The sequence below is a fragment of the Condylura cristata genome, unplaced genomic scaffold (assembly GCF_000260355.1).
Source record: "Condylura cristata isolate star-nosed mole 26May11 unplaced genomic scaffold, ConCri1.0 scaffold00001, whole genome shotgun sequence".
Taxonomy (NCBI): Eukaryota; Metazoa; Chordata; class Mammalia; order Eulipotyphla; family Talpidae; genus Condylura; species Condylura cristata.
Genome location: NW_004567102.1, coordinates 57,644,639 through 57,658,188, shown reverse-complemented (window position 1 = coordinate 57,658,188; position 13,550 = coordinate 57,644,639). Strand labels below are relative to the sequence as shown.

At 38.9% G+C, this 13,550-nt stretch overlaps 1 protein-coding gene across 2 annotated transcripts in view; it reads left to right on the top strand.

Annotated features, from left to right (window-relative positions):
• Nucleotides 1-389: 389 nt before the first annotated feature.
• The window catches only part of GOPC (golgi-associated PDZ and coiled-coil motif containing), a 37,567-nt gene continuing 24,406 nt past the window's right edge, over nucleotides 390-13,550 (top strand). Inside the window, exon 1 of one of the 2 annotated variants that reach the window (XM_004673806.2) lies at nucleotides 390-1,018. In XM_004673806.2, the coding sequence (XP_004673863.1) occupies nucleotides 731-1,018 (288 nt within the window). In that variant the 5' untranslated portion in view covers nucleotides 390-730. The remainder of the gene's footprint in view (nucleotides 1,019-13,550) is intronic. The other variant, XM_004673807.2, reaches the window with a different exon arrangement.

The window sequence follows — 13,550 nt, the reverse complement described above, 5'->3', positions numbered from 1 at the left end:
CCTAGTCAGTTGCTGTTCTTCACATACAGCTCAAGCCAGTTTCCACCCGGAATTTAGGGCCTGGTTGACTAAGAAAAGCCAGCGTGGCCATTCACCCCACCCACCTCACCCTCAACAGGAACTAGAATGGAAGGGGCAAAACGTGGCTATTGCGCATGCCCAAACCGCCTTTCTTCCCTTCTCCGTCCCTTGATGTGACAGCAGCAACTTTTCCGAAGGACTTTATCATGGTTCCCGCCCCCTATAAAGTCTAACGCGCGGGAGCCGTTCTCTCTGCAACGTGGACACCGCTTTCTGTTTCGTCCTTTCCCAACTAGGAAGCCGACACCTTGCGCCCTGTCTCTCAGAGATTCAAGTTGGAGTTTGCCAGTTGTCAATATGGCCGCTGACAGGACAGCCCCAGCACAGGCCTTTCATAGGTCGGGCGCTCATTCTAGCCCCGCCCACTTTGTCCCTTTCGGCTGTGCCCCTCCAGGTCTTCCGTACGCAGGCGCAGCGGGGGCGGGCCGGGAGATGGGGCGGCCCTAGCCTTCCGTGTGCCACCGCTGTCGCCTTAGCCTCGCTGCTCCTGCCACTCGGTGTCTGCATTGCCGGCGTTATCCGCGCGAGCTGTAGGGAGAGGACTGACGGAGCGTGCGCGCGCGGGGGATCCCCGCAGTCCCAGCAGTTCCTCTCGCGCCGGGTGGGCGGCAGGGTTCAGCAGCAGTCGGGAGAGGCCCTAGACGGCGCCATGTCGGCGGGCGGTCAGTGCCCGGCAGGAGCCGGAGGGGGCCCAGGAGGTGCCTCCTGCGCGGTGGGGGTCTCCCCTGGCGGAGTATCCATGTTCCGGTGGCTGGAGGTGCTGGAGAAGGAGTTCGACAAGGCCTTCGTAGATGTGGATCTGCTCCTGGGCGAGATCGATCCGGATCAGGCGGACATCACTTATGAGGGGCGACAAAAAATGACCAGCTTGAGCTCCTGCTTTGCACAGCTTTGCCACAAAGCTCAGACTGTGTCCCAAATCAACCACAAGCTAGAGGTGAGCTGTGGATGTTGAAGGGGGTGGTTTTCAATCCCAGGCAGCTCCTATGTCACAAGACCCTTTTAACACATCAGTGAAACGATCCTTGAAAACTGCTCTTTGGGCGCTTGGGCTTCAGATGTGACTGGGGAAGACATGCATGTGTGTGGAGGAAAGGAGTGAGGTGAGGTTGGAGTAGAAAACGAGAGTAAATTGACAAGTTAGTCTCCAGGGTTCTGTCATACAAAAATTAGTTACAACAGCCTACATGTACATATCACAATAACGAATCCAAGACTTAGCGCAAAAATTGTCATACGAATAAATTTAATCCACCTATTAACATGTTGTGGTTAACTCCATGAACTAGGTTCGTATATGCCAGACAGATACAATCAGTATTTTTAATAATTAAACATCGGTGTCTACTGTTGCACGCATACTATTCCCTGCATGCATGAACTATTTAGAAGAATTTGATCAGCGATCATAAGAGAATTTAGTGGGATAAACACATAATATCATTGTCTTTCTCTGTTTACAGTTGGTCTTTATATTACTTCCAAGGCTCCCAACAATTATTCAAATAACTTCTTGTACTTTCCTGTATTTCCCCAAGACAGGGTTTATTTTTGAGAATTGTGCCAAGAATGTTATTTGCCTTAAGTCTAATCTTGGGAGCAAGTGTGAATGGAACAGTAGTGCTTCTTCAAAAAACAAGTCTACATTGTGCAGAAATAAATTATTGCAATATTATAGCATTTAGAAAAGACAGATTAACTTTATTACACAAAGAGCATTTTCTAACTAGATAAATAACAAAATGAAGTTTCAAAAGTAGATAAAAATAATAGTGATATGCAAAGCTTTTTAAATGTTAGTTTTCCTAAGAAATCATCATTGCTCATCAGGTATAATGATTGAAAGAATCCATATCAGAGTGAATGTCAAATATTTATCTTTTACTTGCTTAGTGATTACTATCTGTTTCCTGTCAGCCTTGGAAAAGGGGCTAGCCTCATGATTAGCATAAATTTGCATACCTAGCTGCGCCTTCACAGAAAGAATTGTTTATTTTTTTCTCCTTTTCAAAAAGGTTGGAATGGAATGCTGATATGAAGGTAATTATGTATTATTCTAGGTGTATGAAAACAGCTCTAGATTTTTTAAATTAATGGTTATTTCTGGAATAGTTTTTTTTTTCAGGTAGTGATATTGCATTTGATATTTTTTTAGATAAAGTACTCTAGTTTTAAAGAACTGAGTAAGGTTCTTTTGGTAGCTTTTGTCAAATGACATTTCATATCACAACTGGAAGTATCTACTGAGGATAAACAGCTTTGTAAAAAGTAAGGTAATATCTAATTCATTTTTTTTTAAAGAATTTTTTATTTATGCATACAGAACTGGGGTACAGGCCAGAGTTGCAGGAGCGATGAGAGGATTCACCAGAGCAGAGTGGGGAGCAGGACAGGCAGATTTACAAAGTACACTGCTGAGGGGAGCAGTGGGCATGACAGGAGAGGTCTGCTGCACCATGTGGGTCACCTCCTGGGCGGTATCAAACTCACACTGAAGTGGCTTGGCTAGCTTGTGGTGCTGTGTCCTTACCTGTTGCACCACCAGGGAGGGCCCTCTAATTCATTTTGTTAAGTGACTTACACGTTAAATGGTAATTTTGATGTCAGAAATTCGAATTTTGGAGAGAGGATCATTCAGTAAGTAGGAGGTACTCAGTATTTTTCCATCTTTAAATATTTTAGATGAGTATTAGGAGCTATAATAAATTATACATGTCCTTTTTTTTTCTCCAGAAATTATACTTACTCTGAATCCTTGTACTGACTTATGTGTTATATTTCAGAATAAGAATTGTTAGCATAGTCCGTCACAAACATGCTTCAAGTCCTTGATTTAAAGATAGAAAATGGGGAGGGAAGAGACTGCTTTAGTTTTTTTGTTTGTGTTTTTTTAGTTACAGTTGACTTATCTGTGGGGTTAATCCTTCCATGTTTGGCAGTTTCTACAGTTTTCATGGAATCAGTTATATATTGCTGAGGAGAGAGGTTCATTGTCAGTGTCTTGCAAAATACAATCTACTGTTGTATCATCTGTAGGTTTTAAAAAGCTGTTCCATATGCAGTTGCCTTTCTTCTGAGATTTTGAAATCTTAGGAAACAGTTTCATTCTTTGTTACCCTGTTTTAGATTTAGATTTTACTAAGTAGATTGAATAAATTCTTGTTTCAAGAATATGGTAGTTGAGGTCGTTTATGGTCTGATGTCACAAAGGTGTATGAAATTCAGTGGTTTTAGACAGAGATCAATATTCTAAACCATATTATCATAAAAATATTTTTTATTAACAAGATATAGATACTTCCGTTATGGGTAATCTAGATTGCCCCTTCTACCTACCTAGTCATTGTGCTTTCAGATAACACCATGTTTAATATAAATGTAGTAGTTAGGAAGACAGTTTTACTACAAAGAAAAATCATAGATTACATCATAAAATTAAATTCAAATGAAATCCTTGCAATTGTGTCTATATATGTTATATTTAGAAAGAAGGATTTCTAGAAGGGGAAATGGAAGGCAGAGAATATAAGAATATGTGGAGGTAGTGCTGTTTCATCTTACTCATACCTCTCCTATGTTTTCCACTTGCTTGAGAATTCCTGCTATGGTGAGCCCCTTGGTGACTGCTATGCTGGATTTATAAGTACTACTTCGGATAAAGTAGTTGTAGTAATAGGAGGAGGAGGAGGCAGAGGTGAGGTGTGTTGGAGTAAAACAAAAATTAAGACTATCTAAAAGAAACTCACCTCTTATCACAATTATCTGCCAGTTCACCCCTTTTTAAAACGAACAGTAGAACATTATACCTTTTATATCCTCCTTTCCCTCAGCCTATCACTCAGCATAATCCCTGAATCAGTATCTCTTTTTATAAAGAGATTTACTTGCAGCTGTCAGTAGAGAAACTTTAACTTTGATCTAGAGCCATGTTCATAATGAAATGATAATTTACTCTCCTTGTATTGCTATAAAACCATTCTGTTCTTAAATCAGCAGTGAGTCTATTTTGCATCATTGAACTGGAAGTTTAATATTGATCCAGTGTATATTTATTGAGCACAAATTACATGCTCTTGGGATATGGTAGTAAGGAAACACATAATTATAGCTTTTACTGAGTGTGGATTTTATTTGGGTAATTTCTTAGGGGAATAATCACAATAATGTAAAATTACAACTTTGATGAGTGTTATGAAAAGCAGATAGAGTTTTGAAGGCCTCTTTGAGGGCATCAAGGTAAGGCTTCCTTAAGGAAGTGACCGTAGAGTTTAGATATAAGATTGAGATATGAAGATGGGAAGGAATTAATTAGGCTAAAAGAAATAGGCATATCATTCAGCATACTAGTGGAGAACAGGAAGTGGAAAGCACCTGTAATGAGCAAGTGCGTAATTCATGTGAGAGGAAGTTGGAATTATGAGAGCAGAGGACAAAATAAATGAGTTGTAAGTTTGAGTATGTAGGTAATAGATAGGTAGGGACCATATCTACATGATTTTACCTACAAAATAAATAGATGTGGGGGACATTATCATAATAATGGCAAGTATTTTAAACTTGATAGTAACCTCAGATAGTTCATTCTGACTAGACCGTTTGTATGTGTGTATGTATGTGTGTGTGTATAGGTAGAGGATTTGGGAGAATAACAGGAATGCAATAAGTCATTTAGGGGATACTTACCGTGATCCATGTGAAATGATGAGAATGTAGACTAGGACAGTGGAAATGGAAGATGTTGGTTAGAGCAAGAGAAACCTGAAACAAAAATCAACAAAATCTAGTGGTGGGTTGTAATAGAGGGATAAGGAAATTCAGGCTGTTCCAAGATGGCACTCTTGTGCAGCTGACTGGGTAGATTGATGGATGTAAGATATTATTAGCAATAACTATATTGCTTGTTCATTTATTACTCTGGGACAGGCTCTGTGCTAAATCTTTTTCATATGCAGATGGTTCAAATTTATGATGGTGAGAAAACAGTGTACAGCCAGTAGGCACTGGGTTCTAGCAGTGTGAGGTACGATGCTGGGCAGTGGCAGCAAGCTGCAGCTCCTGGTCAGCCGCTAGATCAAGCAAACAAAAGTAGACATGGTGGCCTGTGTTGCCAGTGTCTTTTGAATGCATTATTAAATACATTTTTTACTTACTAATATTTTCAAACTAAATGATATTTCTTGGAATGTAACCCATTTTAAGTTGAGGAGGATTTTTCTGATTTACACACAGTTCTGAGAGGCAGGTTTGGTGGTGTTACTGCTCTTTTACAGGGATGAGATGAGTGAGTGGCCCGAGACTGCAGAACTAGAGCAATCAGTCCCTCTGAATTCCCTCGTCCCTCCATTGCAGTCCACGGCTAGGTGTTGTTGATTTTTGTTTCAGGTTTCTCTTGTTCTAAACAATTTTCTTCCATCTCCATTATCTTTCTCTACATTTAGGTTTGTTGGGGGAAAGAAAAGGTAGAAAGAAACATAAAAAATTAGTGTGACTGGGTGGTAGCTGAAAGGGGGAGTGTTAGGTTTAAGGGATTCTTTTTTCTTTTTTCAAATTAAAAAAAATAAACTTGAACATGTTTATAAGCCAATGAAAAGCATCCAGTTGATGGGAAAGCTGAATAGTCTAGAGAAAGAGAGGGATAAGGATTCTAAATGAAGATGAAATCCAAAGTAGATGTAGAAAGAATGACATTGAAAAAGACAGCTTTTATAATTATAGGGAAGGAGAGATGAGAGCAGAATTTGAGGGGTTGAGGGCATTTTTGTGTGGTGGCTTCTCTGTAAAGGAGGAACTCAGACAACCACTGAAAGTAGAAGAGAGTAAGAACTTGATGTGAGTGAAAAAGATATGAAATAATTATGGGAGAATGGGAGAGCCACTTGGCCTGAGAAGTAGGACTGCCAAGTAATGTTGAACACTTACTTGGAACTACTTATTATAAATTCATGGCACAACTAGTCAGCCCAGCTGTGTGACTTTCCCCAGCAGTGCTTACTTGTTTAGTAATAGACATGGTAATGAGAGTTCAGCCAGTGCTGTAATAAGGAGTTTGCTACATAAGCAAGTGATATTGAAATGAAATTGATAATGAGGTAAAGAAAAGGAGATAAATAGGATATTAATGAGAGAGAAACAGAATTTGGTAATTATATAGATGAAGAAGATGAAGGAAAGGAAGGGTTATGGGTGACATCAGGTTTCTGTTTGGGAAATGTATTGGTTGATACCTGTAGTGGGTAAAATAGTGACCTTCAAAATTCTTGTCTACTCACTCACAACCTCATAGTGTGACTTTATTTGGAAGTACCCTAATTAATGTAAAGTGGAGATAAGATCATAGTGGACCAGAATCCACTCTAGTCCAGTGAGTGGAATAGTCAGGTACCCTGATAAGAGAGGTATCCTGATAAGAGACCCTCAGAGACACAGAGAAGGCTACATGAAGATGAAGCAGAGATTGGACCAATATGGTGATGAGCAAGAAATGCAACCACCAAAAACCAGATTCTTCTTCTGGGTCATCAGAAGGAATCAATTCTGCCAACTCCTGATTTGAAAGTCCTGGAATCCTGAACCATGTGTGAGAGAGAATATGTTTCTGTTCTTTTAAGTCACCAAGTTTGAGAAAATATGTGACAGCTCTCGGAGACTTAAACTATTTACTGAAGTAAACCACATGAAGCAGGTTTGGTAGGCAAGGTGAGCTGGGCTCAGGATTGTGCAGCACTCATGTCCACGTCCTTTCTGGCATATTCCTAACATAACTTTCCAGTTGCTTCTTACCCACTTCAAGCCATCCTTTTTTCCCAAAACAATACTGAATGATTCATTCTTTTGGTTTATATCTAAAAAGGTAACTTTGATTCTTTCACTCTTTTTATTCTTAGCTAAAATCAAACTGTATTATAGTGATTAGTGCCCAGTTTGTCTGTCCTTATCTTGTTCACTGCTTCCTAGCTGCTTTCATCTCAGTCACACTGGCCTGTTGGCATAATGCCTTGCCCTTTCAAAGTGTCTCTACCGTGACATAGGCTTTTGTGTATAATGTCTCCCTATCTATATTATCAAACACACCTACTTGTCTTTCAGCATAACACTTACATCACTGTTTTTGTGTGAAGGTGTCCCTCCCTTCCCTGTGTGCTGTGTATACACTGAGGCTGTCATAATACATATTTCAGTACTTCTAGAAGGTAAGCTCTTTGAGGGCCAGGCCTATATATTAGGTGAAATACTTTGTGGATTTTAGGGAATAATAACATTGTTATATCTTTGTGAATCCATTTTGTTTTCCAGGAAGTTTAGTATTTTGTTTTTCCTGTTATAGTATTTTTAATTTATGCTTTTTAAGGATTATCTTTGTTTTTCTTCCTCACTGTCATTCTTTATAGCTCCTTGACCTCTTTTCCCTCCTCTGTCCCTTTTAACTTCAAAACTGTAATGTCTGTTAGTTTTTATAAGTATTTTGCTTTGTCAAATCTTAAAACTATGTAAATGTCCAATATTTGTCATACTGACTTGATTTGCTGCATATAAGTCCCTTGAACTCCTTCCATTTTGCTGAAAATGGCACTATTTTGTCTTTCCTTATGGCTGAATTATTTTCCATATTGTGGATATACCACACTTTCATGGTCTAGTCCTCTTTCAGTGGATACTAAGTTGTTTCTCTGTCCTGTTATAACTAGTGCTGTTATAAATATTGTAGAGCATCTAGTGTTTTGTATTGATGGCTATGTTCTTTGGATAAATGCCCAAGAGGGGTATTGCTGGGTCATGAGATACTTACATTTTAGTTTAGTTTTTTTTTTTTTTAAGATTTATTTATTTATGCATACAGAACTGGGGTATAGGCTAGAGGTGCAGGGGTGGTGAGAAGATATGCCAGAGACAGAGTGGAGAGCAGAACAGGCCGACTGACGAAGTACACTGCTGAAGGAAGCAATAGGTGGGTCAGGAGAGGTCTGCGGCTCCATGTGAGAGCACCTCTGGTGTGGTTGGGAATCGAACTCATGCTGAAGTGGCTTTAGTTTCTTAGTGCTGTGTTTTAATATAGTTCATGGCATTAATGATAAGCACCTCTTTAGACAATCAAAATCTATAGCAAGGAGAATAAAAGCAAAAATAAACAAGTGGGAATAAATAAATCTTTTTTAAAAATTAAAAAAATAAACAATTGGGATTACATCAAAACATTTTTATACAGTTAAAGAAAATAAGAAGATTAGAAAGACATCCTGAACAATGGGAGAAAATATTTATGTATTACATAATTGACAAGAGATTGGTTCCAGATTACATGTAAAAAGTACAGAATTCGGGCCCTCCCTGGTGGCGCAGCAGGTTAAAGCGCGAACTGAGAAGCTTAAGCCGCTTCCACATGAGTTCGATTTCCGCCTGCCCCGGAGGTGACCACATGGCGTGGCAGACCTCTCCTGACCCGCCCTCTGCTCCCCTCGGCAGTGTACTTCGTTGATCTGCCTGTTCTGCTCCCCACTCTGTCTCTGGTGAATCCTCTCACCCTCCGCATCTCTGGCCTGTACCCCAGTTCTGTATGAATAAATAAATAAATCTTTAAAAAAAAAAAAAGTACAGAATTCAACAACAGAAAAATAACCCAGCTACCAGTGGGCAGTAGATCTGAACAGACAACTCAGACATCCAGAAAGCCAACAGATAAATGGGAAAGCATTCACCATTACTGCCAGTAAAAGAGATGCAACTTAAAACCACAATGAGACATCATCTCATACCTGTGAGAATGGTACAAGTATGAGACCCCCAACAAATGCTAGAGAGGATATGTGAAAAAAGGTACCCAATTATACTGCTGGTACAAATGTAAACTGGTATATCTATTATGGAACATGACCTGTATTTACCTTAAAAAAACTAAAATGTAGAGGCCCTCTCTGGTGGCACAGCAGGTTAGAAGTACAGATTTTACCATTGGTAACAAAAGCTGTCCAGTTTTATTCCCTTTAAATAACAAGCTGTTTATTCTGAGAAACATGTCTGCCAAATATATTAATCCAAATAGCCACAGTTTGTTCTTCTTTCAGATAATAATGTTCTATACAATTTCAGCATTGTGACTTACCCAACTCAAGCAATTGTATAAGTGCTTTTCCATGAGATAGCATAGTTCAATTTACAGCAGAAATATTTTGCACATACTTTCTTTTTCATCACACACATTAAAAACATATGTACTTGGGGCCCTCCCTGGTGGCGCAGCGGGTTAAAGCGCAGAACTGAGAAGCTTAAGCCACTTCCGCTTGAGTTCGATCCCTGCCTGCCCCGGAGTTGACCACATGGCGCGGCAGACCTCTCCTGACCTGCCCGCTGCTCCCCTCAGCAGTGTACTTCGTTGATCTGCCTGTTCTGCTCCCCACTCTGTCTCTGGTGAATCCTCTCACCCTCCGCATCTCTGGCCTGTACCCCAGTTCTGTATGAATAAATAAATAAATCTTAAAAAAAAACCCAAAAACACATGTACTTGAGGGTTGAGATTTTAAAACTCAAGCGAGTTTTATTTGCTTCATCAGGACATTCTGAAATGAACTTTTTTTACACTGCAAGTGCAGGTCGTGAAGAAGTTGGTGTCACTGCATTCACTTGTAGCTGTTTGCTCATCATTACTTTCACACCTTCACTACAAATTTGAACATTGTGAAAAAGGTGAATAATGTTTAATTACTATAAAGATAGTTTTGACCTATGGATCTCCTAAAAGGCCCCACTGCAATTTTAGAACTGCTGCTCTGATGAAACTGAAACACTTCCCGAAAGGCTAGCCATACACTTCCATCACACTAGTTCTCTTCTTCCAGTGTCTCTCATAGAGTAGTTTACTGGTTGGTACAGTAACCTTTCTGCAATTCATTTTCCTTTTTTCTACAAAATGTATGTCTTCAGAGTATTATTGTAAGGGATAAGAATTAAAATGTGAGTATGTTAAAAACAGTGACTGGCACGGAGTGATGCTGCTATTCTATATGTCTGTTTTTGTAAACTGCCTCTGGCACCAGGACACTTCAGTTTTGCAGAGCAGGATCCACATTTGTTTTATCTACCAGCACGCAGCCCAGCGCTTGCCATATAGTTGTGTTTAATAAATACTTAATAAGTAATAATGATATGGAGGACTAGAAATAAAAATGTTTGGGGGTCTTAAACTGCAGAACAATTTGGGGAGAAATAATGGCAGATGAAGTTTGGTTGTTAAGCTTGACAGAGGAAATTGGAGTGAGAAGATGGGAGCTTTCTCATAGAACCATAATAAATCAGTGCAGTGCAATTTTAGGAGCTGGATTGTAGTCGAGAGGAGTATTTGCTAACTTAAGGGAGAGTAGCGGTTTTCATATTTGACCAATGGGATAATTTTCTGTGTGGTCACAGTGTTTGTTAGGAAAAGAACTCATTAACTTTCTGTAACCTTAGATAGTGGGAGTAATGCTAACTACCTCAGGTACAGGGAGAAAAGAAAAAAAATCGAGCAAGATTCCTTATAGAAGCAGTGGCTGTATTAAGTGATCTCTAAAACTTTGTTCAGCTATTTTGAAGGGGTAGAAGAAAGAACGGATCAAACAATTTTCATTAGGTATATTATTCCTTTAACTTGTGCCCCAGTTACTTTGTATAAGAATAATGCATTCCTTCACAGTTTAGTTCCAGGAAAAAGGATATTCTCACTAGATCAAATAGCATAGGGGCCCTTCCTGGTGGCACAAGGGTTAAAGCACAGCACTATGAAGCTATCCCCAGCCACTACAGATTTGGCCAGGGAGCTGAACCACATGGCACAGCAGACCTCTCCAGTCTCCCCTGCTGCTCCCCTCAGCAGTGTATTTCAGTCAGTCAGCCTGTTCTGTTTCCCATCCTGTCTCTCGTGAATCCTCTCATTCCCTGCCCTCTAGCCTGTAACCCAATACTTGCATGAGTAATAAATTTAAAAAAATAAAACAAATTCCAACCTGTATTTCTTGATCATATTTCAAACAAATTATACACATTTCAAAATATAATTATTTTTATTGAAATGATTACCTTTTTTTGTACACAAACTTTAAAAACAAAGTATGGGAACATTTATGTGGTAGATGTGAGTATTTATATCTTAACTACACATACGTGCTTTGATTCATTAGTTAGCCTGCTATTTGGAGTTAGCCTGCTATTTGCAAGTATTTTTGCAATTCATAAAAAATGTAGGGAATGTAGGCTTTTGTGTGCATGCATGTTTGTGCCTGCATGTGTCTGTGTATGTTCGTGTATGTGCATGAATATGAATTCTGTTGCATATGTATGTGCTTTGAGTATTAGGACTTTTATTAAAAAGGTATTATCTTAATGGAAAAGTTTGGATATTTTAAGAGTATGAGATAAGAAATAGGATAGTAATGACTACATTTAATATAAATCGTGATGATAACCTTATTGTGTTTTTTCTGTCTTTTTTATTCCTGAGAATACTTCATTCCTACTTTGCACAGTATGCCCTATACTGTCTTTTATCTCCTAATTCCAGTCCATTTGATGGTGGTGATCCAGGGACCATACTTTGAGAATCACTGCTTTAGAAAATCTCACCAGTAGTTGACTTAAATGTCACAGAGACCCCCCCCCTCCTAGAATGAAATACTTTCTTAAAAAAAATTCTTCATGAGTTCTAGAGAAAGAATGTCTTGATAGTTTTGTATTTTTCTGTAAATAAATCTTCAAGATCAAATATAGGAAAATGAAGCTTATATCTCTTATATGTGTAATATAGTCTTATTTTTAAGGTTTATTTATTTATTTATGCTTACAGAACTGGGTTACAAGCCAGAGGTGCAGGGGAGGTGAGAGGATTCAGACAGAGCAGGGGGCAGAACAGGAGATAGACAAAGTACACTGCTGAGGGGAGCAGCAGGTGGGTCAGGACAGGTCTGCTGCACCATGTATGTCACCTCCGGGCTGGGGATCAAACTTGCACTGAAGCGGCTGTGCTAGCTTGCAGTGCTGCGTCTTAACCCATTGCTCCACCAGGGAGGGCCCATCGTCTGTTTTTTTAAAACCTTAAAAACACTTTTATAAGATTGAAATCAGCTCTTTTTTCCCCTAACTTTTATGATTTACTTGATATGTTGCGACCATGGTATAGAAGCTCAGGCTTTTTTTATGGTCATATTGGTTTTGGGTCTAATATTTACTAAATGTGTGATCATGAGTAAATTGCTTAACTATTAAAAAAAAAGTTGGAAATATGAGAAGAATTAGAGATAAGGGGGCGGGTAAGGGGGCGCTCCCTGTTAGCCCCAGTGCTGTCAAGCTATCACTAGCCACTGAGGCAAGAGTTCCATACCAGCCAGGGAGGTGGCTCACATACGGGACAACAGACCTCTTCTGTCTCTCCCGCTGTTCCCCTCAGCAGTGTATTTCAGTAGATTTGCTTGTTCTGCTCCCCACTCTGTCTCTGGTGAATCCTCTCATCGCCCTGGACTTCTGGCCTGTACCTCAGTTCTTGGATGCATTAAAAAAATAAAGAGGAATTAGAGATAACATGTGGAATGTGTACACCTGGCATATGGTAGGTAGATGCTGGTTTTGTGGTAGCAGTAAATGTTGTTTTTAAGTTAAATGCATGTTGCTATAGGAACTTATTTTCTTTATAGCTACTTGCATAATAACACTTCCACTACATTACCCTAGCAGTTAGAATTGGGTTCAAAGTACTACTTTGACATTAGCCAGTTATGTAGTCCTCAAAATAAAAGCAGCCTTGATGGATCTTGGTTTCATATTGATATACTAATACTATATCATAATCTTTAGGTTCTTTAAGCCCCTTTGGAGTTGAAAATTCTGTGGTATTATGAAGGTTACCATTAAATAAAATATAGAAGTTTCTAATCTTGACATAGTTTACCAATGATTAACTTTTTTCCTAAAAGCTAACATGCTTATATCACAGAGAAGAAAAGATTTAACTATTGATAAATTTGGAGTAAATTTTAAATACTTGTTCTAAGAAAAAATGAAATCAGACTTTGAATTTTGATGTCTGTTCTTCAATAATTTTGATGTTCTCTTTTAAAAAATTATTATCTTAAAAGTTGAATAATATTTGAGCACTTATTTCACTTAATGAAGAGTCCGTGTTTATGAACTTTCCTGTTTTCCCTTGTCCTTTTAGATTACATTAATTCTGATGTGAATATTGGTCTGCCACATTAATTTAAGGAATATCACTTATACTTCTTTACCTTAAGAAGTTTTACTAAGTTATTAACAGATCATGTGATTTTTAATTTGGAGGACAAATCATACGGGAGGACAGCCAGGTGATATATGTGTGTTGATAAAACATAGTACCAAACTGTTTGACCAAAAAGGTTTAAGTGAATTTAATTAAAGCTTCAGTTCTAACTTCACTTTATAAGAAATATTAGGAATAGAGGAATATCTTAGACAATACCACAAAACAGTGA